Here is a 24967-nt window from a genome sequence, read left to right as displayed (position 1 = left end):
TGTTTGTTAGCTGTCTAACAAATATTGATGGCCATATAAAAACTATTCTAATGAATAAATTAATAAAATATGTCTCAAAGCTGATTTACACAGGCAAATAGGCTGTTTCAGATGTAATTCTATGGAGAGAACATTTGCATTAAATATCATCTTTAAATAACTTTCTTTTTGGAGCAGGGCTTAGAGGGCAAGTTTCAAGTAAATAGCAATAAGAGCATATGTGAGACACGTTATTTCCAGTCTAATCCTTAGCAAGGACAATAATTTTGATGATTTTATTATAGTTGTTAGTCTCCCCTTTGGTAACTTTTTAATTTAGGAACATTGGGAGTGGGGGGTGGGGAACCTGTGTGTTGGCATCCTCTACTTGGCATGTTCTGAATATCTTTTAGTCTTCTAAAAAGAAGCCCGTCTCACTAAGCTGTAGGTTCGTTGGAGCAGTTCAACAGAAGCTGTGCCCTGCAGCTCTTTTAGTGATAAATGAGCCATTTCAAATAAGTGGAGCTGTAGCCAATTTATGCAGAAGGAATCATTAAAGCATTTTTAAATAGATAGTTTTGAAAGTTCAAAATGTATAAGCAAGGTATGCTAAACCCCAACATTTACTCCGAATTTTTTGTAGCTCCGAAAAGGTTGTAGCTCTTTGACTCTTCCAACTTTAACATAATTTGCCAAAAAAACCAAAGAATCTGGCATGAGCCATAGATAACAGTTCCATCTTTCATCTAGGTTTCTCTTCTGTATTTATCTTGCTTTAGAGAATGCAGGGAATGTCCTTTTTTCTGACTTGGCACTTTTATCCAAACCACAAAAAATACATTGAGCAGCTTCTTGCAATTGTCTAAAAACAAATTCCAGTTCAGGAGACTTTGTAGAAAAGTCAGGCTGGGATCCAGAGATCCCAGTGCACAACTGGAAAACATTTCTACACATCCATAGAAGAGTCACTGATTTTCCATACAGCCACAGAAAATCCCCTGGTCCACATATGTAGCTTTTTAGGAGCAAAGAGGAATGTTAGCTATAAGAAAACCCACTATGCAATTGGTATGCCTGTCTCAATTAACCTGAGGTAGGTGAAAAGCAAAACTCCCTGAGGAATACTATTTGTAAACAGTGCTACCTTAAAATATAATTGTACAGCTAATAAAATGAATTTCTTTTCACTGCCAGATAGCAGACTAAGCACACTGAGGCAAGGTGCCAGGTAATTATTTTTGGCAATGAGCTGAGCAAAAATAGTTTCCTTGAGGGAAAAAAAGAGCATTCACAGAAGCTGAACATAAGAAAAAACAATAATAATGTATTTCAGACTTCTTGACTAGCCTTTTTGGCAATCATTAAAAATATGATACATTTCTGCCTGAAAACAGCAAGTTTAATTTTACCAATTAACTGAATATTGTATGTATTGAATTAAAACTTTGGCCGCTGGCTGTAGTAATTAACCATCAGAACACACTTGTCAATATCTCCTTTCAAAATGGCTTGCTGTGTTCTTGGTAAGATTTCTACAGACACTAGATTTTACCATTTATTTGATAGTATATTGTATTATAGGATATTTTTACAAATTTCAAATGTTTGTTTGTTTTTATGTACCAAAAGCAGCTGTTAGACATTTACTGTTATACGAAGGAAACTGGCAAAGGAAAAGATTTTATTTTTTAGAAAAATTCTTCATGCCTTTGTAGATGCAGAAGAAAGGAAGGAATGCATTTCATTCCTTGTTGCTTCTTTACCGGCTTGTTGTTTGGCAACTCCGACAAATGATGGATATACATTTATTTGCAGTCTTTTGGTCATGCAACATCTTTAAAAATCTTCAGTCTTGTATGAGTGTTGAAATGCAGCAGCTGGTAGGGCAATTTAGGGTGAATAAGGCCACAAGATGGATTTTGCAATGCTTCCTTACAGAATTAGTCTACAGATGGCAGAATTTTCTCATAATATTTGTGATCCCTTAAAGTTGGAAATCTTCGCAATACCTGAATTTGATTTTTTTTTCAACTTGTCAATTTTGCATAAATTTAAATGATTTTTTCCCTTTTCCTTTTTTTAGTATTAGGATTTTTTGATGTCATAATTTTGTTTATATGTATTGCGGGGTCAGATACATGGTTGTTGATTATGTACCATCAAATCAATGTTGAATTTTATTTACCATGGAGATAGAATTTCTTCAATATGATCTATACTCAGTCTGCCTATTCAGTCTTCTAATAATGCACCCATCACTGCTACAATCAAGACTATAACATCCTATTGTTAACTGAGCTATTGATTGAATCACCATATATTGTACACTGCATATTTTAATGCAGGTTTTTACTGATAGTTTTCTTTTAAAATTTGTTATTTTAATATTTTACCCAGTTGTATATTTTATTATCCATTGCTATAGAGCACCAGGTAATAAAAATAATAAGTGAAAAGTAATTGTCCAGCTTGAACACAAATATTTTTTCTTAGCCTTTAAAATTCCTGAATCTCAAATTTTAGAAATGAACCTTAATTTACTTTTACCACCATTAGCAATATTAGTGAACATTTCTTAGCTCTTAAGAAAGAAAAAAACAGAAGGCAACCAGCCATCTTCTGCTTGTTATAGAGTGAAGAATTAACAACATTTTGGTTTAATGGTTCCTTAGATTATATGCCAAAAGTTAGGTTCCAGCCCACATGGGGTTTTCCCCATGTCCATTTTCAACTGGAATCTGTTCACTTTTGACCATGATATTTCAAGGCCAAGTTCTTTCAACAACATACAATATATATTCCAAATATTATGTTATCCTTTTATTAGTTGAGAAGAAGAAAAAGAATGGAGTTAACTAGCAATGAAATGATAACTCAGTTCTAATCCTATTTAGTTTTGGATTATGACACATGTATTATTTATCATTTAATTGAAACAGAAGCTTTTAAGGAGAAAATTATATATGTAAAATAACACATACACTTGGATGTCTCAAATAGTTCCAAGCTTTGGTTGCTGAAAACAAGCACAGACTCTATCTAGATTGATACTTCTTTGGATGGATTTTGACCATATGTTTTTATTCAAGGCAGGTTTTTTATGTATGTAACTTTTTGGAATATAGCTAAAAAATTCATTTCTTTCCTAATTGGAAAGTCAAGGAATTCAACATCTTTGAGAAAGAAACAATCATTGAATTGAAAAAGAAAGATTAATATAGTAATTCCTAATCACTTAAGAATAATAAGCCTCAATTGTATCTATTTTAGGCAATATATGTAATCTTATTATATATTTATGAAGCTTTATATTTATAAATGTATAAATTCCTTAATGAGGACATGGTGTTTATTTAGGTAGCTAAGTTAACTGTGAATGATATTTTCAGAAAAGAGATTCCAAGGGACTAAACTAGGAATATTTTGCATGTAAAATCTATATTCTCCAGGTTATCAGTGGTTCCTCTCTAGGTCCAACCTTTGCCTGTCAAATCAAAACAAACAATTTTTAAATTGTATTAAAACAATTGTTTTTTTAAATAAATGCATTTTAGATATGCACATAATATGAAAAGTAACAAGAAAGTGATTTAATCTGCATTTCCAGTTTGTAAAATTCTCAACCTCCTAATATCTTGGATCCAAACTCATTCCATAATAGGCAGACATAATTCCTTTGAAATAAGGGCTCCTTTAAAGCAAAGTTCATCTCAACCTCTCCCACTCCCACCACCATTGCATTTGTTCATTGTTTTAGCAAATTTAACAAAAGAGATTAATTCAAATTAGAAGAGATTGGACAGCCATTTGTCCAGAATGGTATAGGGTCACCTGCTTGAGAAGGGGGTTATACTAGAAGGTCTTCAAAGTCCCTTCCAACTTTGTTCTTCTACATTTTGTAAATTGCATTTATTCTCCCATTTCCACTCAGTGTTTATTTAGCCATAAGTGGAAATTTTGTTTCTAAATTTTTCTTCAACATTCATTAGGATTTATAGATTAGCTCTAACATTTTGCTTATAAAGTTATAGTAAGAGTAACCAAATACATTTCCAGCTCTCTGTTTAAAATGAATTCATTAATGTATAATCTATATAATGTGTATAGATGTACAAGATATAAATGAGGCATGTTATCTTGATAAAGCTTCACACTAACTAAAGGTTGGCATTTTTCATACAAATTTATTAGATGACTTTATCAATTAACTCTGGTTGATACTCTGTTAAAGAATAATCCCTGCTGAATGCACCACATCACATGCTCGTTAAATCACTTTTTCAAAATTCTAAAATACATTAGGTGTATTTTTTTTTAAAAAAACCTGGTAATCTGGAACATAAATAAAATAAATGGAATTATTTAAAAAGAGACTTCTGGTAGTCCCAAAAACGCTTTTCAAAAGACAAGTGAGTTTTCTTGGTTTTTCTTTGAAAATATTTCACTTCTCTTCCAAGAAGCTTCAGTTCTCTTCTTCTTCTTTTTCACTTCTTTTTCACTTCTTCTTCTTCTTCACTTCTTCAGTTTCTTGGAGGAGGAGTGAAATGTTTTCAAGGAAAAAAAAACAAGAAAGACCAACCATGGCCTGGATGATTGAAAATCTCCATAGAGACTTGTCTGATTAAAAAAAACACCATTTCCTTTAATACTACTAAATAAGATGTTTTTAGAGGAAGAGAAATAATAATGCTTTTGATCACAAGAATATGATAAGAATATTTTGATACTGAACTACATCACAATATATATCGCAGAATGGATTTATTATCAAGCCCCCAAACACTGAAAAGATATTATTCCAAAAATTATGTTTGAGATTTATTAAGATATTATGAAAACAAAAGGTGATCTGTGAATATACAGTCTATAATCTTAAATAGTATTTTCCTTTTTTCATGTCAAACTTTTTGGAAATCATTTTAATTACTCTATGTATATACATAACTTTGGTTTTAAATCAGACATATGATTATATTTCTGCCTTTAACTCATCTGTTGGATTGATAGGGAAATTGTTTAATGAAGCAATATGCAGCAGTTAAAAGCTCATCAGAACTGCAGATTATGACAGAAAATAAAAACAGGAGGTGATTTTCAGGAATTGAATGAAGTAAAGCACTTCAGAAAACACAAGTTGTGCCTTACATTATCCATCAAAGAAGCATAGCAATGCCAGGCTCTTAAAGCACCATATTCATGTCATTGATAAAATTCAATAGGCTCTGTATTTGGTAAAACTGATTTGCAACTCTGGAGTCATGTTCATTCCATAATAACAACAAATTATTAACAGCTGTGCCTTGATTAGGAGCCTGTTAGTTGGGTTCATATAATTAGTGTCAAAATCAATTTATTTGTGTATTGCATTTTTCACAAACATATTGAGTTTGAAGGTTGTTCAAGTACAAATACCACCATGTATCAAACAGATTACTTTAATGTAATTACTGTCCAGTTGAAAGCGTATCAATGTTAAATAATCACAAGACAAATCAGTAGGCCAGTTAAATATTTCCATAGCAATAGCAACATTGTACTTAAAAAGCAGTTCATCCAACTCTTCACATGTTGAGGTTTCTGCATGAAGAAGTTAGGTGAGCCATGGAATGCTTAGTTAACTCTCAATTTGCATGCCATTTCCATGAGACAACCTCCCCAAGTTTAATGATGATAAAGTTTTCTGTAATTGAAAACATGCAATTTTCCCCAGTCAAGCACAGGTCTTGTAGTCTTCTTGCAAGTTGTATCATTCCCAGTCCTTGAGGCAATACTCAATACTCAATACCAAAAGGTGAGGTTTGGTAGTATTGCCTCAAGATTCAAACTCTGAGATTCAATTTTTCCTCCAAGAAGTTTATTTTTCTGTGAGTACAGTAAAGGGCTGTACTCAAACCCCCATCTCAAACCTTTTCAAAGATTAGCTTCAAATAACTGAACCAGGTTCCACAGGCTATGTGTACTTCTATATAACCATTTTGTTCTTATTACAATTACTTTATGTATTAACAGCTTGATCATGCATATGTAAAGGAGAAAAAAACTAACTCCTTTCTTTAGAGGAGATGAGCATTGACTGTATAGGGATATATTGTATATAATATTGTATTCTCCCTCATTTACCAAATCATTTTTCAATGGACATATTTTGTGAACAGTTCAAGAAGAGAGATGAAGAATAATGAATGAATGGTTATCCCTACAAAGGACCTTATATCTATAGATCATAAACCGAAGTGCCTTTCTTTACATCCCAAAGTATTTCAATTTCAGCAACTGGGAGAATTTTCAAACACAAGTAAATGGATTACCTGAAAATCTAAGAGTTTATCAGCTTTCTTTACCAATTTAGAAAGGAATAATTAATCCATTAGCTAGAGCCAGAGTTGGCTGATCAATTCCTGATACCCATCAATTGTCACTAAGTGCTTGGTGTTTTTTTAGGCCAGGGGTGAAATCTACTTACCTTCCTTACCGGTTTGGAAGTGCACACGCACGTAGATCTTCTGCACATGCACAAAACCTACGCATGTGCAGAAGGTAAAAAAAACATTACTTCCTGGTTAAAACCAGGAAGTAATGACACCCGGGCGAATGGTCAGAGCGTTGCTCCGTGATCGCTACCAGATCACCAAACCACTGGCCATGATCGCTACTACATTTGTGATCCAGTCCGAATCGGGATCATTTCAGCCCTGTTTTAGTCTCATATAAATAACATTTTTAATCATGGTTTGATGCTTTGACTCATCTGAGTTTTGTAATTCTATTGCTACCATAGTATTTTACTTCCTTGCAGTAATGTTGGCATTTGCCCTTGAATGAAGTCTGCTGATGGTATTGGGATTAGTGCAAACCTGCTTTTTCTCATTCAAATTAATTCAACGGACTCAGGGCAAACAATAACTTTTTCTGAAAACTTTGCCTCTCAAAATCCTGTGATTCTGTGAATTGCATTACAGAATTTTGTAACACATGTAATACAAATAGTCCTTACAATCTTCATTTCGTGACCGCTCAAAGTTATAATGGCACTGAAAAAAATGGCTTATGACTGTTTTTGATACTTACGACCATTTTAGGATCCCATGACCATGTGATCAAAATTTGGGTGCTTGGCAGGTACTCATGACATGCATGGTCCATGGACCTACGTGATGTGTTTGCGACCTTTCCAGCTGACTCCCAACAGGCCAAGTCAATGGGGGAAGCCAGACTTGCCCCATTAAGTGAATCAACAGCATGATTCACTTAATAATGGCAGTGATTCGCTTAAAAACTGTGGCAAAAAACCATCGTAAAATCAGGCAAAACTCACTTCACTGCCATGCTTAGCAATTGAAATTTTGGGCTTGGTTGGTTGTGATTGTAAATTGAGGATTATCTGTTGCGATTCTGTGGTAAACATGTACAAACAAAACAAATGGAAGTGAAGTAAATAAAACCTTGAATGTTTTACAAGTGACACCTAGAGATCAGAGAATGAGAGGTGACTGACAAGATCTTACATTCTATACAAATACTTCCTAAAATACAAAATCTCAGGTGTGTGCAGTTAGATTTCCTGTCTCCCAACAGTTGTAAGGCTAATGAATGGTAAAGATTAGTGTTTACATTTGTGTTTACTTTCTGTTTGTATATGTAGCTGCTCATAAAGTTACATAATGCAGCAGTATAAAAAATATGCATAAGCATTGAATGGTAACATGTTTTTGTGGTTGAGTTACATGTTGCTTATATTCAGAACGCTAAAAGCTACAGATTGAAAAATAATTTTTAATTAAGGCTACATGGTTTAAAATCCTGCGGTTGCCATAATAAAAATTTAGGAGACTTTCTTAAATCTGAATTGACCACACTGCTTTCCATGAAATGTTTATATTGGGTGATGAATATGGCACACAGTTGCAGTGCATGCCCAAGATTATAATGGATAGCTGATTTAAACGGAGTCCCCCATAATCCTTATTCTTGTATTCTCACCCACTCCTGTGGAGAGCTTGTTTTGTAGCTGGGCTGCTACTCTTTTTACAGAGAAAATCTCTTCGTGTACATTTATTCAGGAGCAAAAGAGTGGAAACTTACTGTTTTCTTGCCATTGTATAGCTAGCAGAGGGGCTGGATTTACAGGCTTAGGTACTCAAAAAAGTCAAGATAGTGGCAGAATAAGGGGTTTGTTCCTAGATACACTAAAAAGCTGGAAGCTAAATTCCCAGTTGAACACAGAGGTGTTTTTTTTTAAAAAATTTAGAACTCAGATGAGATTTGAAGAAAATGGGAGAAATATTCACACTCCTGCAGGCCTTAATTCATAATATTTCAGGAAAAAATGCACATACACATGCTAAGTGATAAAACAAAATAAATCTAAGAAAAGAAAGAAACTGTTCAGATCACTATAAGATAAATTTATTTCCTTCTGATTTTCAATCTTTTGCTGGTTTAGGTTTTTTTTTTCTTACCTACCTGGACTGATAAGCCCCACCATCTTCTTTCAGAAAGAAAGACAAAAATAAGATAACTGGGTTATTTGGGGTTTTTTGTCATTTTTAAAAGGTGACTTATTAAAGATTCCTAGTTCTGACAGATTATTCAGAGTTTGAACAGTTAGTAGTCTCTGTACATTGTCTAAAATAGATTTAGGTTTTAAATGGTCAGAGTGTATTTCAATCTTTGGGACTATTTACTCCCCATACACAACATAAATCTATTGGCCAATGTTTTAAGAAAAACAGGATTGAAGTTCTATTGCTAAGAGCAACAGTTTTTAAAATAGAGCTGTTAACATACAGGAGCATCTAAACTCTCAGAATGTTTCCATTGGAAGTGGGAAAACTTGGAACTTTGTTGAAAGGCCAAGATTCAAAATGATGTTGTTTAATTGCAATCCTAAGCATTTGCCACTACAATACCAATGTAATATTTTTATTACGTCTTTGTACATAACAGGATTGGTCTGAACCTTTTTTCCTAATACGCTTATCTTAAATGTATCTATTCCATTCATTTTAAAGCGGGCTGTGCTTTTGTCTAGTGTATTTTCTCTAAAGAGGCTATTGAGAATCCAGCTTTGAGCAGCTGATTCCAGAATGTGGAACACATGGCTATTTTCATTCATTATTGGATGGATTTCTGCAGGCGTGTTATTTTAAAATAATTTATTTTTAGTGTAATGTTTTTGGTTTGGAACCCTTTCTCATTTTTTCCCCCCTGCACTTTTATTTTTAACAAGCTTCTGCTGGGTATGGCAGGCTCTACGGATGAAACTCTTCAGGAAGCAGCAGCTGGTTGCATAGCAAACATCCGAAGGCTGGCTCTGGCTACAGAGAAAGCTAAGTATGGCTGAAACTCCAAGTGGCTTTTATCAGGGCCCTGTCAGCTTTTTCTATCTAATGTACTGTATGCTAGCTCAGATTGATGGGCAAATGATGATTGAGAATGTCTCAGAAATCTATATTTTCAGTTATTTGTACTAGTGTGGCATACCTAATCAAAAATAAATGGATGCAAAAGTGAAATATAAAGTCAAAAGGTGCCTGGTGTTTTAGCATTTGTCCTTATTACTGTATTTAAAAAATGATTTTTATTTTATCACTTCCACTGGATATATTTGGCATAACCCAAATATATCACTATATGTCCAAAAGTGTTGTAAATCTAATAATGCTTCCTTCTTGTTTGGAATGCTATAACAAATGTATTTCCTTTCATTGTATGCAGCTGTACAATTTTTTGCTAATGTGTTGAGCTAAGTCTGTCTAATAATTCCATTATTATGATTTTCCTTAGTTAACTACTTAAAAATCTCAAGAGGACTACATTCACATAGGCCAGTTTCACATCTGGAACTATACAAGGACTTCAAACACATGGGCTTTCCTACAGCTCCCAACAGTCCCTCAAATACCTATACTTTAATACTAACTGTATCAATAAGGTCAGTTAATTTGATTAGAAATACATAATGATCCAAATACAAGTTCAAGTCTTAAAACTCACAACTAGACATATTAAACCAAATTAAAACAAACAGGCATTTTTTTCTCCATTACACTATCTTTGGTGATGTCCTGTTTTTAACTCATGGTACTACTACACTGCAAATCCATACTAGATTCTGATAATCATTTTTAGAATTATTGGCTTTTCCAAAGAATGTTAGAAAATATAATTTGCAGAAGATGTGTACAGATCGTTGCTCCATGTTTCTAGATTCCATCAAATTTCCAAGATCCCTTAGGGGCTTTCTACCAGATTCAGTCTGTGATGTAGCCATATCCATAATTAACTTCCCTATGGAAGTAGTTATTACTGATACAATTCCTGTTGATTAGCCTTTTCTCTATATTGTATGTAGGGAAATTTAAATATCACTCTACATTAGCAATTCTTCCCTAAAGACTTCAACCTTATCAAACATGTCAAATGGACTGTTATTTGCAAACATTAATTTCCTTTCCAATTGCAATAAATATCTTTTCTTTATCAACCTTGTCAAACCATTGAAAGCCTACTTTTTAATATCTGCTGTATAAAGATTTGTATCAGGTCATATACTTTTTGTCCCCAGAGATAGTTTAAGTATTTGGAAAAAGAGGAGTAAATTTTGAAAAATGAAATAAGAAACTGGTCTTGACTGGCTGTTTGATTAATCTATTCTCAAACCATATATCAGCCTTTTCTAAGATCATGCCCTCCAGGTGTCTTAGACCCGTAGCTTCTAGATTCTGGGCACAATGCCTGAGAATTTTGAGTGTTGTAATCTAAATATAACCCAAATAATTGCAATGGTCAAAGCTGATGTGTAGATTATAATCCATATAAAGTATACATCAAAGGAAGTAATTATCCAAATATTTAAGTTTTATAGGCTCCTATAAAATTTTCCTTCTGCTATAGCAATCTTGAAGTCCAAAGCAACCTATCTTGAAATATATGACACTCTGTTAAAAAAAAATACAATACCTGATCAAGACACAATTTGGAACATGTGTGTCAATGGCAGGTTGGCAGTATTTTATTTTACACTTGGAGCTCAAGCTTTCAAAATGCACTTAATACCTTTTCCAATTTGCTCATGGTCAGCTTCTCAATGAGTGTAAATCAGCTACTACCCTCCTGTAGATGTCAAGAACACTAAAGTGCACTTTCGTTAAAATGCTCATAGGGGAAATGACTTTACCCAACCATTCTGCAAGGGAAGTGCTATCCACTCCAGGAAGAAAGCTGAGAGAGAGAACCTGCCTTTCTTTGAACTGAAAATATAAAGTTTTCCCTGCAAATGTCTGTCAGCAGACAAAAAAGGCTTTCTTTATCATTTCCTGAATGTATGATTTATTGCCTGATGACAGACACTTATTATCAACTAATCAATTGTCCCAGGATGCTCAACTAGGCACTGAAATGTGAGCTTTATATTCATTTCCTGCTAAAGTTCAAGTGAATGAAAATATATGTTACAGGCCACTTACACATTGTTTTAGCTTCCCCCCCTTCTCTCCCCCAGTCTTACTTGTTAAGCAGAGCCCGAATGTCTATGTATAACAATGTATAGGTTAAAAGGCACTAAATTGTATTTAATGAACTATATTTTTAATTTTTAAAACATTTGGTTTTGTCCTGTTTCCTGATTGCATAATATGAGGGGCTACTAGATATTATGCTTTATTTATTTATTTGTTTGTTTTGTTTTATTTTATTTTTTTGTTTCCTGCCTTTATTATTTTTACAATAACTCAAGGCAGTGAATATTCCGTATACAACTTCTTCCTTCTATTTTCCTCTGATTAGCAACCCTGTGAGGTGGGTTAGGCTGAGAGAGAGTGACCAGCTGAAAGTCACCCAGCTGGCTTTCATGGCTAAGGCAGGATTTGAGTTCACAATCTTCTAATTTCTAGCCCGGTACCTTAACCACTAGACTAGACTGGCTCTTATATATTGCTGTTTTTTTCCATGCTGAACATTGTGTAATAAGTCATTGCTTAATTATTTCTTCACTTATGGATAAACGTGGCCTGTACTTATATAGCTACGGAATTTAAGTGAGATGGGAAGGCTGAGCTGTTTGTTGTGGGACAGCCAGATCCAGCACTCATACGTGGAAGGGAGTTCATCTTTGGAGGCACTTCTGAGTGTCCTCAACCAGCAGACAGTCATGGTCATCCTGGCTTTAGAATTATTTCCCAGTGAAACTTTTCTGGCACCCAAATAAGATTAGGCTCCTTATTTATTATGTTTTTCTGCTCCTTATTACCCTTGATGATGTTGTTGTTGTATTTTGAACGGCAGAAGTTGTGGGATAGAAATAGCTAAGAAGAAAAAAGAACAAAGTTTCATTTGAAGTGGCCACAAAACAGCATCAACAACCCAAAAAAAATTGGCTTGACAAGGATTCTTTTTTTTTTCTTTTCTTTTATAACAAAAATACAAACTTGGCTGCCCTGTTTAATTCCTCCTTTGGGTTAAACCAGTATTTCTTAAACTTGGCAACTTTAAGATGTGTGAACTTCAACTCTCAGAATTCCCCAGCCAGCATGCCATCAGTCAGATGGATACATGGATAATATGGATGAGATTCATGGAGAAAACAAAATAAAAAAGCCTTTTTCTATTCCTGGCTCGTTATCTGCCCACTGATCCATACATTTTCCCTATGCTTTTGCCTAACCCCATTTTGCATCCATTTCAGAATGCTGCCTTCATTGCTTCTAGGAATTGAATGCCCCCTGCTATCCCCTTCTCTAGCCATTGCACCCAGGGTCTGCTTAATCTTTCCTGGATTCCAAAAGTGCTCTGTCGGCATTAATCTAGTGCACTTCTCTGACTTTTTTTTTTACTTTTAAATAACAAAGTGGCAGTCACACATTGCCCATAGCTGAGGCATACTGAGACCACTCTAACTTAGTACTTTGATACTGATTTTATAGATTTGAAAACAGACTGTTCCCTCACTCCAAGTCCTGGTTTCCTTGTCTGTCAGCTCCTCAGCTTTCCAGCATGCTCCCTGGGACACAGGAACAGTAGATGGAGTAAAAGATTGAATAGCTCAGCCAGCCCAGCAAACTCTAGAGTTTTGATGACCTCCCATTTACCTTTATGGGGCCAAATCCTAGGTTAGTTTCACTCTACCAAAACAAAAACATTCCCTCTTCTGGAACTAAGCCAGGAGAAATTTTTGGCCCAAATGTAGCAGGCAATTGGGAACCATTTCTATTGCCGTTACTGTTGCGCTATGTATATAAATATTCAGAATCATATTTTACTACTTTGGCTCAGCTATAATGTTCACTGCTACTAAGCATTTGTTGTGTGTTTTTTTTTTTTTTTTTTGCTATTATCAAGATGCTGATGTGAGTACACTGCCACAAAGCAATTGGCTCCTCTTAATAGGTAAACTTTAACAAGATGGTTTGGACTCGTGTTTTAATATACAGTCTCCAACTTTAGAAAATTTGCAGAAAATATGCCTATCGTAGGCACCGGGTAATGATGCTTTGCATTAATATTGTCTTTTTCTTCTATTTCTTTGCTTGGTGCCTCTGATGGCTAGTTCTTGGCCAGTTCCTGCTGGTTATGAGATTTTTTTTTTTTAACCAAGTCTATACTCAGTTGTGTTTATAGCCACAAATTTGCTTCTCCTCCAAAGGGCTTATATTCCCCACCCACCCCCAGAGTATCAGATTGCTTGATGCTGGGTTGTTATTGGCCAGGCCCTGTGAAGGACTCAGAGGAAGCTTAACTGGGGCAGCAGGGAGCAAATTTACAAGACTATTTTGAGGGGGTGGGGTTTAAAATCAAAGCAATTCAGTGGCTACATGGGAAAGTTGTCTTGTAAGCAACAGTTAAATTCTTTGGCATGAAAAAAAAATGGGGTGGAGTAAAACACGCCCCTTTGCATCAAATGGCATGACTTGATTTATACATTAGGAAAGAGCCACTGTCTCAGTGGCTTACAGCAATACCCAAATAGTGTAATTCAACTTTTTCCTTGCCATGCTAGTTGAGAATGATGGACATTGCATTATTTATTTATTTATTAAATTTATTTGCTTCCAGTCTCATTTCAAATGACTCTGGACAGCTTACAGTATAATAAACATTAAAAACAACATCATCAAATATAAAACAAAGAACAGACAAAATGTTTGAGGGACACTCAGTTGAAAAAAAGTTGTTAGTTTCTCCTCCTTTCTAACCAGCATTCTTTAACCTTTGCTCTTTTAACACAGTTTATCCTCTTACTTTTTTAGGGCTTCGGTTTGAATATTAGGGCCACACAGAGCTTTGGTTTAATTCCATAAAAGTATTTTGTGAACACAAAAGGTATGAACAGCTGTTCTCTGCAGCTCTTCTCCAGTGGCAGCTGTGGAAGGCAGGCGCACAATCCCAGACAAAACACAACTGCTTTAAAGAGTTGTAGATATGTGCTGCTTTTGGCATAAGATGCTTTCCAAAGCCTCCTTTTCTCATCAAATAAAAAGCACTCCACAGCCCTATTAGATACTGTGATTTGGATCCTGACATCTTTACATGGCAAGCATTATAGAAGAAGACGCATTACTATACATCAGTGGTGGGTTTCAAATTTTTTTACTACCAGTTCTGTAGGTGTGGCTTGGTGGGTGTGGCATGGCTTGGTGGGTGTGTTATGGCTTGGTGGGTATGGCTTCATGGGCGTGGCAGGGAAGGGATACTGTAAAATCTCCATTCCCACCCTACTCCAGAGGAAGGTTACTGTAAAAATCCCCATTCCCTCCTGATCAGCTGGGATTCGGGAGGCAGAGAATAGGTGGGGGTAGGACCAGTCAGAATTTTTACTACCGGTTCTTCAAACTACTCAAAATTTCCACTATTGGTTCCCCAGAACTGGTCAGAACCTGCTGAAACCCACCTCTGCTGCATATTGGCCACACACAATAAATCGTATATTGTGTTTAGAAGGCAAACTAGTGCCTGTTTCTTGTGATGACTGTTATGAGAAAAGTAGCAACAGCTGAAACAAAAAAAATTTAACTTTATTTCATCATTTCTGTTTTTAACTTGAGTGTATGACATGAGCGGCCTACACAAACCAATTGTAAAAGGAAGTTGAAAGAGGTCAGGCTGCTGAGCTGCTGTTCAAGAATGCTGATTTCTTTGTGGAGGTAATTAAGCCTCTAATAGAGACCAGTGCATTTATATGCTCAGTGGAATTGAATATATTTAAACCTTTAGTTTCTCCTTCATCCATGCCATTATGCCAATCTTCAGTTTTTGACTGTCTGATAAATACATTTAAAATCAAGGTTGGATGTTGTTCCATAGCTGCCTGAAAATTCTCTACATCCTCTTTCCCCCCAACACCCCTCTTTGATAAAGATGTAAAAAAGGTTTGCCAAAAAAGTTCTTTCACTTTAAACCCAATCTCCATGGTGAGCTATCAAGTTTTATGTCACTAAATTAGCACACAAATAAGTCAGTCCCCTCAGGAAACAGCTATCACTGAAAATGGTGAGTAAAAGGGAATAATAGCACCCAGGGGGCATATTGGAGAGAGTGCCATGTGAATGAAGCAGATATCACAATATTGGGATAAAAGATGGGCCCAAGGTACAACCTCTAGCCTGCTACTTGATCATGTCTGGTTAACAATTCTCATTTTAATTCAAGAAATGAGATGTCAACAGCTAACTCTGAAGCACTTTTTAGCTGCAGTGAAAATAATTCCTCTGAAAAAATGTTGCTCATATATTAAATGGACCCTCAGGCTGCCACTGCGCCTTCTGCTTCTAATAGAAAAAATAGTATCCAACAGAGAATGTGTTCATTGTCTGGTGCAATCAGCCCAAGTGTTCCTTCCTTATGAGCTCCCTAAATTCTTATATGGCACTGTTTCTGTTTTAATTCCTCAATGAACAATTCTCTTTTGTGTTCCTCTCATCCTGTTTGGGAAAACAAACATGAGAGGGAAGGAAAATGGTGTTTGTGTATATTCTTTCCTGGTATTTGCATAGGAACGGAGCCTCAAACACTTTACTAGTTTGGAGAAAATCTCATGAATGGATCAGCCCTCTTGCTGCGAAGAATTTTAGGAACAGTTTTGATAACTTGGGACCATTTATGGTTATGTTTTAATTCAACCTTCAGACAAACACACTCAAATCCTAGGGGGTGCACCATCAGGGATAAAGGCAAGAAATTTGATATATCGATTTTGAATTTAAATTCAGCACTTTGCTTGTGGCTGTTGTGTCAACAGAGAAATGAGTGCGGTTCAAAGAAGGGTAAAAAGGAAGGGAGAATCACATGGGTAGCTTTTCATAACCCTTGTTTCAGGCCACACGGGAATATTCTCAGGACCCCCTCTTTACTAGAGTGAAGTATAAAAATTACACACAACAACTACTAGATACTTGAAGTGCACATTTTCTCTTAATATGTAGTACAAGACTTTTGATGCTCACTGAGAATTTGTCTGGGAAATAAAAGAAAACTTTGCCAGAGAAGGTAGTGATGAATATGTCCAAGACAGAGGCAATAAAACTGCATAGATTCAATGACCAAGCCCTGACCCCAACTCGAGACTGAACTCTTTACTTTTAGAATGCCATCCAAAACATTTTGGATCCTTCTTTCCATCTATAACATTTCTATCCCTACTCCCTGGATTATTTTCTGTTGTGAAGGAATGTATCCTCCTCAACCTGTTTTTGAGCTACTACTCCAGACAATTCTTTCATAGGGCCATGTGAATATGTTCCTCACCCTGCCCTGTTGTGAATATCAGGTACATAATTCTGGTTTTAATTAATGGTCTTAGACTATCACATTACAGATTGTTGGTCTATTTAATTTTGAAGCTCACTAAAACAATGGCTGCCTCATTAACTTCTAAGGAAATGTAAAAGCCAGGGTGGATGGTTGTCTATTCCTTAAGGAAACTTTTGACTCTGTTGGACTGTCTGTATTTCTCCAACAGTAACAAGAGGTGGTGCTGTCTCTTCCTGAGGGAAGATTGTCAAATTATAGTTACCAAATAACAGTGCTTAGAATAAGTATTATGCATACCAACTGCATAACTTTAGCAGATTGTTCAATTTTATTTGAAAAATTGTTTGGCTAAACTTTGGCAATTTATGTTCATACCCAGTCATTAAATAAGTATTTCAGCCAAACTGGATTGACAGAGCATACAGTCTTTGTGAAGAAGTTGACAATAGGTTACAGATGATAGGATGCCCATAGAAAAGTGTTTTGGCATTTAACACTTGATTTCATGTTTGAATTTTTTAGTTAAATAATAATAGTGCTGCAAGAAGGTTACACAGACTAACTATAAACAGTGGCAAGACAAGTAGCAATAATCGTGCCTTGGAAGAGCTGCAAGAAATACCATTTGCCCTGTAAGCAAGAACTGGTAGACCACAAAATAGACAAAGTAATAGAAGATGCTAAAGTGATCTAGAATTTTAGAATTTAGATAGACAAGCACCTGACTCATAACAGTCCAGACTTGCAATTGTGGGTAAGAAAGACCCCCAAAAAATCTGGTTAGAGGACATGGCAGTACCTGGAGACAGCAGAATAGAGGAGAAAAACTGGGGAAATTGCAAAATAAAAAACCCTGCAAATAGAAATTGAGTGATTGTGGCAAAGAAAAGCAAAGATAGTACGACCTGGGTGCAATCCCAAAACATCGGGAACATCACTTGAATACTATCAATATTGACAAAATCTCACCTGTCAATTACAAAAGGCAGCTTTATTTGGAACAGCTTACATTCAGTGACTATACCTTTACCATCATCAATAACATCTGCCTATCCCAAGTCCTTGGGAAGGACTCAATAAGTGGATAAAAATGCTAGGTACAGTCTAAAAATTTGGCTATAATAATAATAACAGGAGGTGATAGTGATAATTGTAATAGTGAAATAATGGCAATCTGCAAAATATAATGCCAAATTCCAATACATTTATTTAGAAAAATGTTTCTAAGTTCCACATAAAACAAAAATGGCGTTGCCGAATTAGTAGTTTGAAAATGTGTCTATTTCTAGAAAGTAAACTAAGGAACCTCCCAATGGGGTAAAATGAGGAATGGTCAGCCTCATCAGTTTCAGGATGTTTTGTAACTGATGATAAAGTCTTTCCTGATGTGTTTACTAATCCATGGTTTGTTGATGTGTGGTTAGTTGAATAAGTCAACACTTATTGTATTCTCAGAATACAATGCATGCTAAGTCATAAACTGTGATTTGGATAGATTCACAGAAAGAAATAATCTTTAGAAACAACTGATGAAACTTAATTTTCTTCCTCAAGGAAAAAATAAAATAGCCCAGTTGCCTTTTGAAAAAGCACCTCTGAGAGAATTATCTTTAGTGTGCTAGAACCGATCCAGTAAATAATTGAAATAGCATAGTAGGGGGGGAAATGGAGGTGAATGTTTTCTCTTGTTGGTAGAAAAAGATCCTGCACCTTTTTGGATCTAAATGATTGTTCTTCAGGCTTTAAAGCACCATAACAAGGTCTCAAACAGTACAGGGGTTTTCAATGCACATACCATACTTTGTGAAGCCTTTACTCCATACTTTGTGAAAGTGTGGAATTCATAATATGGAATTCATGAAATGATTTTGATATCTTAGCTGCTTTATACGTGGACAGAAGTCAGAAGGAAAGCAAAGGGAAGAGGAAAGTCAAACAAACCACAGGAAATGAGGGATGGATGGTGAGCAGAGCACAGCGACACAGATGTCAAAGAGATGGAATACCAGGCTGAACCAGGAAGTTCTTGTAATAAATCAACGACATCAGCCAGTTTAGGTCCTATACCATAGGAGTTCTTGGCTGAGCATTTAATAGACTCCTCTGTTTTTCACGGACAGAGAGTGTTGCTTCACAAGCTTTTACGCAACAATGCTGGAATTGCATGAAAGATTACTAGGTTTTAGAGACTTTATGAAGGCCCACTTGGCCAGACATATCCCTCTGTCCCTTTTTTTTCCTTTCCCAGGTTCAGGACCTTGTTAGATAACTAGCAGCCAGAAGAAAACAGCCTGATGAAAGAAGGCATGATTTATAAGTTGGGACTTTGCATAACTCTGTTCCTTCTTTCAGAATATCTCACTGCAGGCATCTTCATAATATTTTGCTTTTATAAAAAACTTAGGAATCCTTACTAAAAAATGATAACAATAAACCGGAGTCACCATCCTGTTGAGCAGATGGAGGTGTTGGGATGAGATTTCTGGTGAGACATTATCAGGGACTAAGAATTGTAGGGTTAGAAGGAGCCTTGGAGGTTTTCTAGACCTATTGCCTGCCCAGTGCGGGGAACCTTATAATATATTGGATAAATAGCCAACCAGTCTTTTCTTGAAAACTTGCAGTGATAGAGCATCCAAAACCTTAGAAAGCAGAACATTTCATTGTTTAAGAACTCTCAGTCAGCTTTATGGTAACTGACTGATTTATACATAGTCCTAAACTTCGGAGAATTTCCAGCAAATGCATGTGAAAAACTTCAGCCTGGGAAATATTGCAATAAGGCTTCCTTAAGATGGAACCAAATAAATATATTCTTGGAAATCATCTGTTTGAAGATGTATGAACATTTGGTGAATCAAACTAATATTCTACTAGACTTTTTAATGGCTCCTTTCCATTGTCTTGTTCCTTGTTTAGAATGAACATTATATTGTACTAGCATCCCAAACCATAGACCAGAGTCACATATCCACAGTTTATTTAACTATGATTTATTTCTTGAATAAACCACAATCGACTAGTTTGCTGAATACACTAAATCACAAACCAGGGTGGTAAGTTCAAAAGTCACACTAAGCCATAATGTGGTTTGTTTGGCTTACTATGATGTGAAAGCCATCCGTAATGTAGATTGCCAACTACATTATGGTTTGAAATAAGCACACTGTGGTCTTTGATATATTCAGAGACTGTCCTGTAATAGGACATGTTGTGACATGTTTTCAATGCAAAAATTTTGCAATAAGTAGTAAGATTTATATGATTTAATCCTTGCCATAATGCACTGAATAAAAAATGCTATAATTCAATTCCAGTAAAGAAATATTGGTGCTGTTGCTTGCTATTAAAATCATTTTAAAATCCCTTAACCGGTAAATGGAATTCAACTGGGAATAAAATAGCTATGTTTAATAGCACAGTCATGTCTGCCCTAATGGACAAAATGATATACAAAGTTCAGTTCTCACCTCTTTACCCTTTTATTAAGAACAGTCATTTGCCTTTATCTTTTCTAAGTATTAGCAAATTAGCACTGTAACTCATATGCCATTTCCTGATTTTCATTTTATAGTGCTTCCCCACTAGGTGTCCTGATTTAAAAGTAGTTATTTCCCCCTTAAGCCAGAATTATCTCACCATAATACATCTTCAAAGTGTGTTAAATCTGGAACATGTTGTCAATCAGTACCTTTTAGGCAAACTTAACTACCTTTTTTGGAGTTTGATCAGAGGTTTCCTGCCCAACTTGCATTTTTGCCAAGGGTGCTACAATTCCTGAGGGACTATCATACTTGTTGCTCCTTCCTCAATTTCTGGAAGAGAAGAACTCTACTATTTTATTTAGAATAAAAGAGGGACAGCACATACACACACATGCCAACCTTCTTCAACAGTATTCTGAATTATATTTTAAGATGCAGCAGTCTTAATTTTTCTGATTGCAATATCCAGAAATTTTTTAAAATGTATTAAAAGTTTTCCAAAGCTTGTAGAGAGCCTTTTAAGCTTTGAGTTCCATACCTATTATTGAGGCTTCAGGCTGGGCAATCCTAAACAAAGGACTGAGTTTTTCTAGTATACTTCAGACCCCTGAGTTCCTTCACACAAGGACGTATAGAATATCTTCTATAGTGCCCTATAGAATAAAATATTTGTAGCGTGGGGTTGAATGTCCTTGGTGCTCTCTAAGCTTGTTTCTTGCAGACATTTTGCTACCTAATTAAGTAACATCATCAATATAGTAAGGGAGTAGGGTTTGCTCTCTTTTTATATACTAGTGCCTTAACTGTCAGTGTTTGTAGGAATGGATTTGGTGGCTCCTTGACTGGGCTTGTTTCTATGAGTTGGTGGTTTCCTGATTCGGGTATTGTTTGCTTCTTGATTGTTAGTCTACTGTTAATTTTGATGTTAATTGCTGATCATCTGGGTATTGGTTGCCCATGAGAAAGTGTTTAGGTCCCTTTGGCTTTTTAATTATTTTTGAATGGTGTGTAGATGTTGTTTATCGCTATGTACCTATTGATAACTGATGCCATCAATGGATACTACTTCCTGCTATATGCCTCTAGTTAACTATGGTTTATTCCATTGACCTATTTTGTGGATTTATAGTACACACTCTCAATAGGCTCTGTTCATACACCATGCTAAGTTAAAATGAAGTTGGCTTCTTTCAGCTGGGTGGTTGTCTTGCACTAAATCCTGGTTTGCTGCAATATGATTTACTGCACTAACCCAATTGGATTCTCACAATACACTAAAACAGCCATACTGGCTGCAAAGTGTTGAACCATAAAGCAGCCAATCAAAGGGAGGGGAAATAAGAGTAGGAGAGAGGGCTAGAAAGGGAGGAAGAGGGGAGGAGTGGGGGAAAGGAAGGGGAAGTAAAGAAGGGGAAGGAGGAAAGAAGAAAGTAGAAAAAGACAGCAGAAGGGAAGGAAGGAAAAGAGAGAAGAAGGTGAGGAAGGGTTGTTGTAAAATAAGGGAGATGGAATGGTAGAAGAGCAATCCCGAGTATATCCTAATTTTTATAGGATGAAGAATGAACTAATATGGATGTTAAAAGATAATAATGGAAGTTAAAAGATTAATAATGGATAAGAGACTGTACATTTAAGTATGTTTATGAGACATAAAAATAAAAAAACTTTCTAAAAAGAGCAGCCAATCACATTTTACTTTAGTAGGTAAACAGTGCAGAACCATTTTGTTTCAAGATGTCTCTGGCCTTTTAGTTGGTCAGCACAAAGCAGAGGCAGATTAACAAAAGTGAATAAAAGAACAGAACACATCAGAGAATGTTGTCTCAGGTAACAACCTAAATATTAGTATGTGGTATTCTAACAAAATAATTGTAATCCTAAAACAAACGTCTTAAAATATTTCAAAACTAAAAATATGATCCAATCAAAAACTATAAGTTGGAATTTGGAAAAACATTATATTAGTGACCCCAACGTTCTGAACTGAAAGGTGTTGCATATACCTAGGTGGCTCAGTGGCTAAGACGCTGAGCTTGTCGATCAGAAAGATTGGCAGTTCTGCAGTTTGAATCCCTAATATAGGTCTCCTGCATGAACAGGGGGTTGAACTAGATAACCTCCAAAGTTTCTTCCAGCTCTGTTATGTTTATTATTATACTATGGTCAAGGGGAAGTATAAATCCTCTGGATAGCATGAATGCAGAACTGAAATCCTTTATTGTCATTTATTGATGTATTTATTTTGACTAGTGAGGCAAAGGGGTACCACAACTAATTTGGAGGCACAGGGCCACCCTTGGGGAGCATATGTTCTTATATCAACTTTCTAGTATAACTGATGGCAGACTTGTAATGTTGTTGCTTGGTTTCCTGGCCTATTGTAATAGAGCCCCTTGTAAACCTTGTCTAAAAATTCTTGGCTTTATGTGTGTCTTCATTAATTCAAGCCCTTGAATATGGATCACTTTTCCACAAATCTGTCATAGTTCTGAGTAATATTTTTTTCCAGTGAACCCTCCCACTCACGCCCCCCTCCCCATTGGAGGAGAGGAAGATATATACTGTAAATGGGCCACAGTTAGAAACTGGTTTTCAGTGCCATTTTGGTAGAGCACTATTAATTAAAAACACGTCTCTGTTCTGGATCCCATGTTAAACAAGTTCTGAAAACAGAAACAGGAATTAATCTTTTTTTTTTTTAACCCTCTCTCTTTCCCCTTTCTTCTTCCTCTCCTTTCCCCTTTTTCTACCTCTCTCTTTCCTACCTACTTTCTTCCTTCACTCACTCCTCTCCCTTTCCATTCCCTTCTGAAATGGCAGCTGAGCAGCCCCGCTTTCATTTCAAATTATTTCTATTTCTTAATTACATATCTTCAATCATTCCTTTACATTGATCCTTCATCTCCCCCCCTCTCCCCACTTCCCCTCCCTCCCCCCTCCCACCCCCCGAGACTTCCCAGAACAAAGTACAGGGTATAAAATTAACAATCATAAATTAAAATACAACATAATTCAAATCCATAGTCACTCCTCTCTCTAAGACCTTAACTCCCCTTCCAGAAACAAAAAGGTACATTCTTCTTCCAGTCCATTATATATCAGTCCATTCCACTCCTAAAATCTTCAGAATCTTCCAATTAAATTAGTATTTCCAGTTCATCAATAATATCCAATCTTCATCAATCAAGACCAAAACGATATTCCATCTTCCAGTATTCATCAGAAATTCTTCTATAATATATCTTTCTTCCTTAAACAGTGTCCCAAATATAATTCATATTTCCAGCTTAAATTCTTAAATTTTTATCCAATCTCCAAAAATAAACAATATTCTATCTTCTCATATCTTTAATATCACTTACATAAATCAAATAACATTACTAATATTAATATTTCTTCAATTTACCTTACATCTGTCAAATAACATTATTAAAATTATAACTTATATCCAAAATATATCAATTATAACAATTAAATTCTATTTAACCAAATACCAACATTATATCCTCCAAAAGTTGAACAATATTCCATCTTCCCATTCCTTTATACCTCACATATATCAAATAGTAACACCTTATACCCAAAATAAGTCAGTTGTAAAAATTAAACCCTATATATATATATATATATTTTAAAAATACCATCAAAATCACATCTTAAGCATTTCTCCTTGTCTTCTGTCTTACACATTTCCTTACACATTTTCAATCTCCAAAAATATCACTTACATAAATCAAATAACATTGCAAATATTAATATTTCTTCAATTTACCTTACATCTATCAAATAACATTATTAAAATTATAACTTATATAACTTATATCCAAAATATATCAATCATAACAATTAAATTCTATTTATCCAAATACCAACATTACATCCATAAATTTTTCTATCTGTCCTCCAAAAGTTAAACAATATTCCATCTTCCCATTCCTTTATACCTCACATATTTCAAATAGTAATACCTTATACCCAAAATAAGTCAGTTGTAAAAATTAAACCCTATATATATATATTAAAAAAAAGAAAATACCATCAAAATAACATCTTAAGCATTCTCCTTCCCCTTGTCTTCTATCTTACACATTTCCTTACACACTTTCTTACACATTTTCCACCATCTTCTCACCAATCAGCTTAACATCTAACAATAAAGAATTTCCAATTTTTAATATATTGGTGTAAAAATCTCTTGTTTAAAAACTTATTAAGAAAGGAACTCCAAAAATTCCTATTAAAAAAAATTCCATATTTGAAATGAAGAAGTTTGCAAGATTTTAATAGTTCTGTTTGCTTAAAAGCCATTCATAAACTATAAAATCTACCAAAAAGAGAGAAAAAAAATTCAATAAACTTTTCTTCTTAAACATTGTGATAAAGAAAAAGGTAAAAAGAAAAAAAAATCATTAACAATTCTTGTTCATTCCATTTAAATAAATAGCTTGTTATGTTCTTCTTCCTTTGTCTTTTTTCCATATTTGAAATGAAGAAGTTTGCAAGATTTTAATAGTTAGTTCTGTTTGCTTAAGAGCCATTCATAAACTGTAAAAATCTACCAAAAGAGAGAAAAAAAATTCAATAAACTTTTCTTCTTAAACATTGTGATAAAGAAAAAGGTAAAAAGAAAAAAAAATCATTAACAATTCTTGTTCATTCCATTTAAATAAATAGCTTGTTATGTTCTTCTTCCTTTGTCTTTTTTCCATATTTGAAATGAAGAAGTTTGCAAGATTTTAATAGTTAGTTCTGTTTGC

At 35.1% G+C, this 24967-nt stretch overlaps 1 protein-coding gene across 1 annotated transcript in view; it reads left to right on the top strand.

The window, feature by feature from the left end:
* The window catches only part of LOC131197754 (homeobox protein Mohawk-like), a 192885-nt gene that overhangs the window by 87282 nt on the left and 80636 nt on the right, over positions 1–24967 (top strand). Inside the window, exon 20 of the mRNA XM_058182203.1 lies at positions 9209–9312. Within this exon, the coding sequence (XP_058038186.1) occupies positions 9209–9312 (104 nt within the window). The remainder of the gene's footprint in view (positions 1–9208; positions 9313–24967) is intronic.

The sequence above is a fragment of the Ahaetulla prasina genome, chromosome 4 (assembly GCF_028640845.1).
Source record: "Ahaetulla prasina isolate Xishuangbanna chromosome 4, ASM2864084v1, whole genome shotgun sequence".
Taxonomy (NCBI): domain Eukaryota; kingdom Metazoa; phylum Chordata; class Lepidosauria; order Squamata; family Colubridae; genus Ahaetulla; species Ahaetulla prasina.
This window is presented reverse-complemented; position numbering and strand designations above follow the sequence as displayed.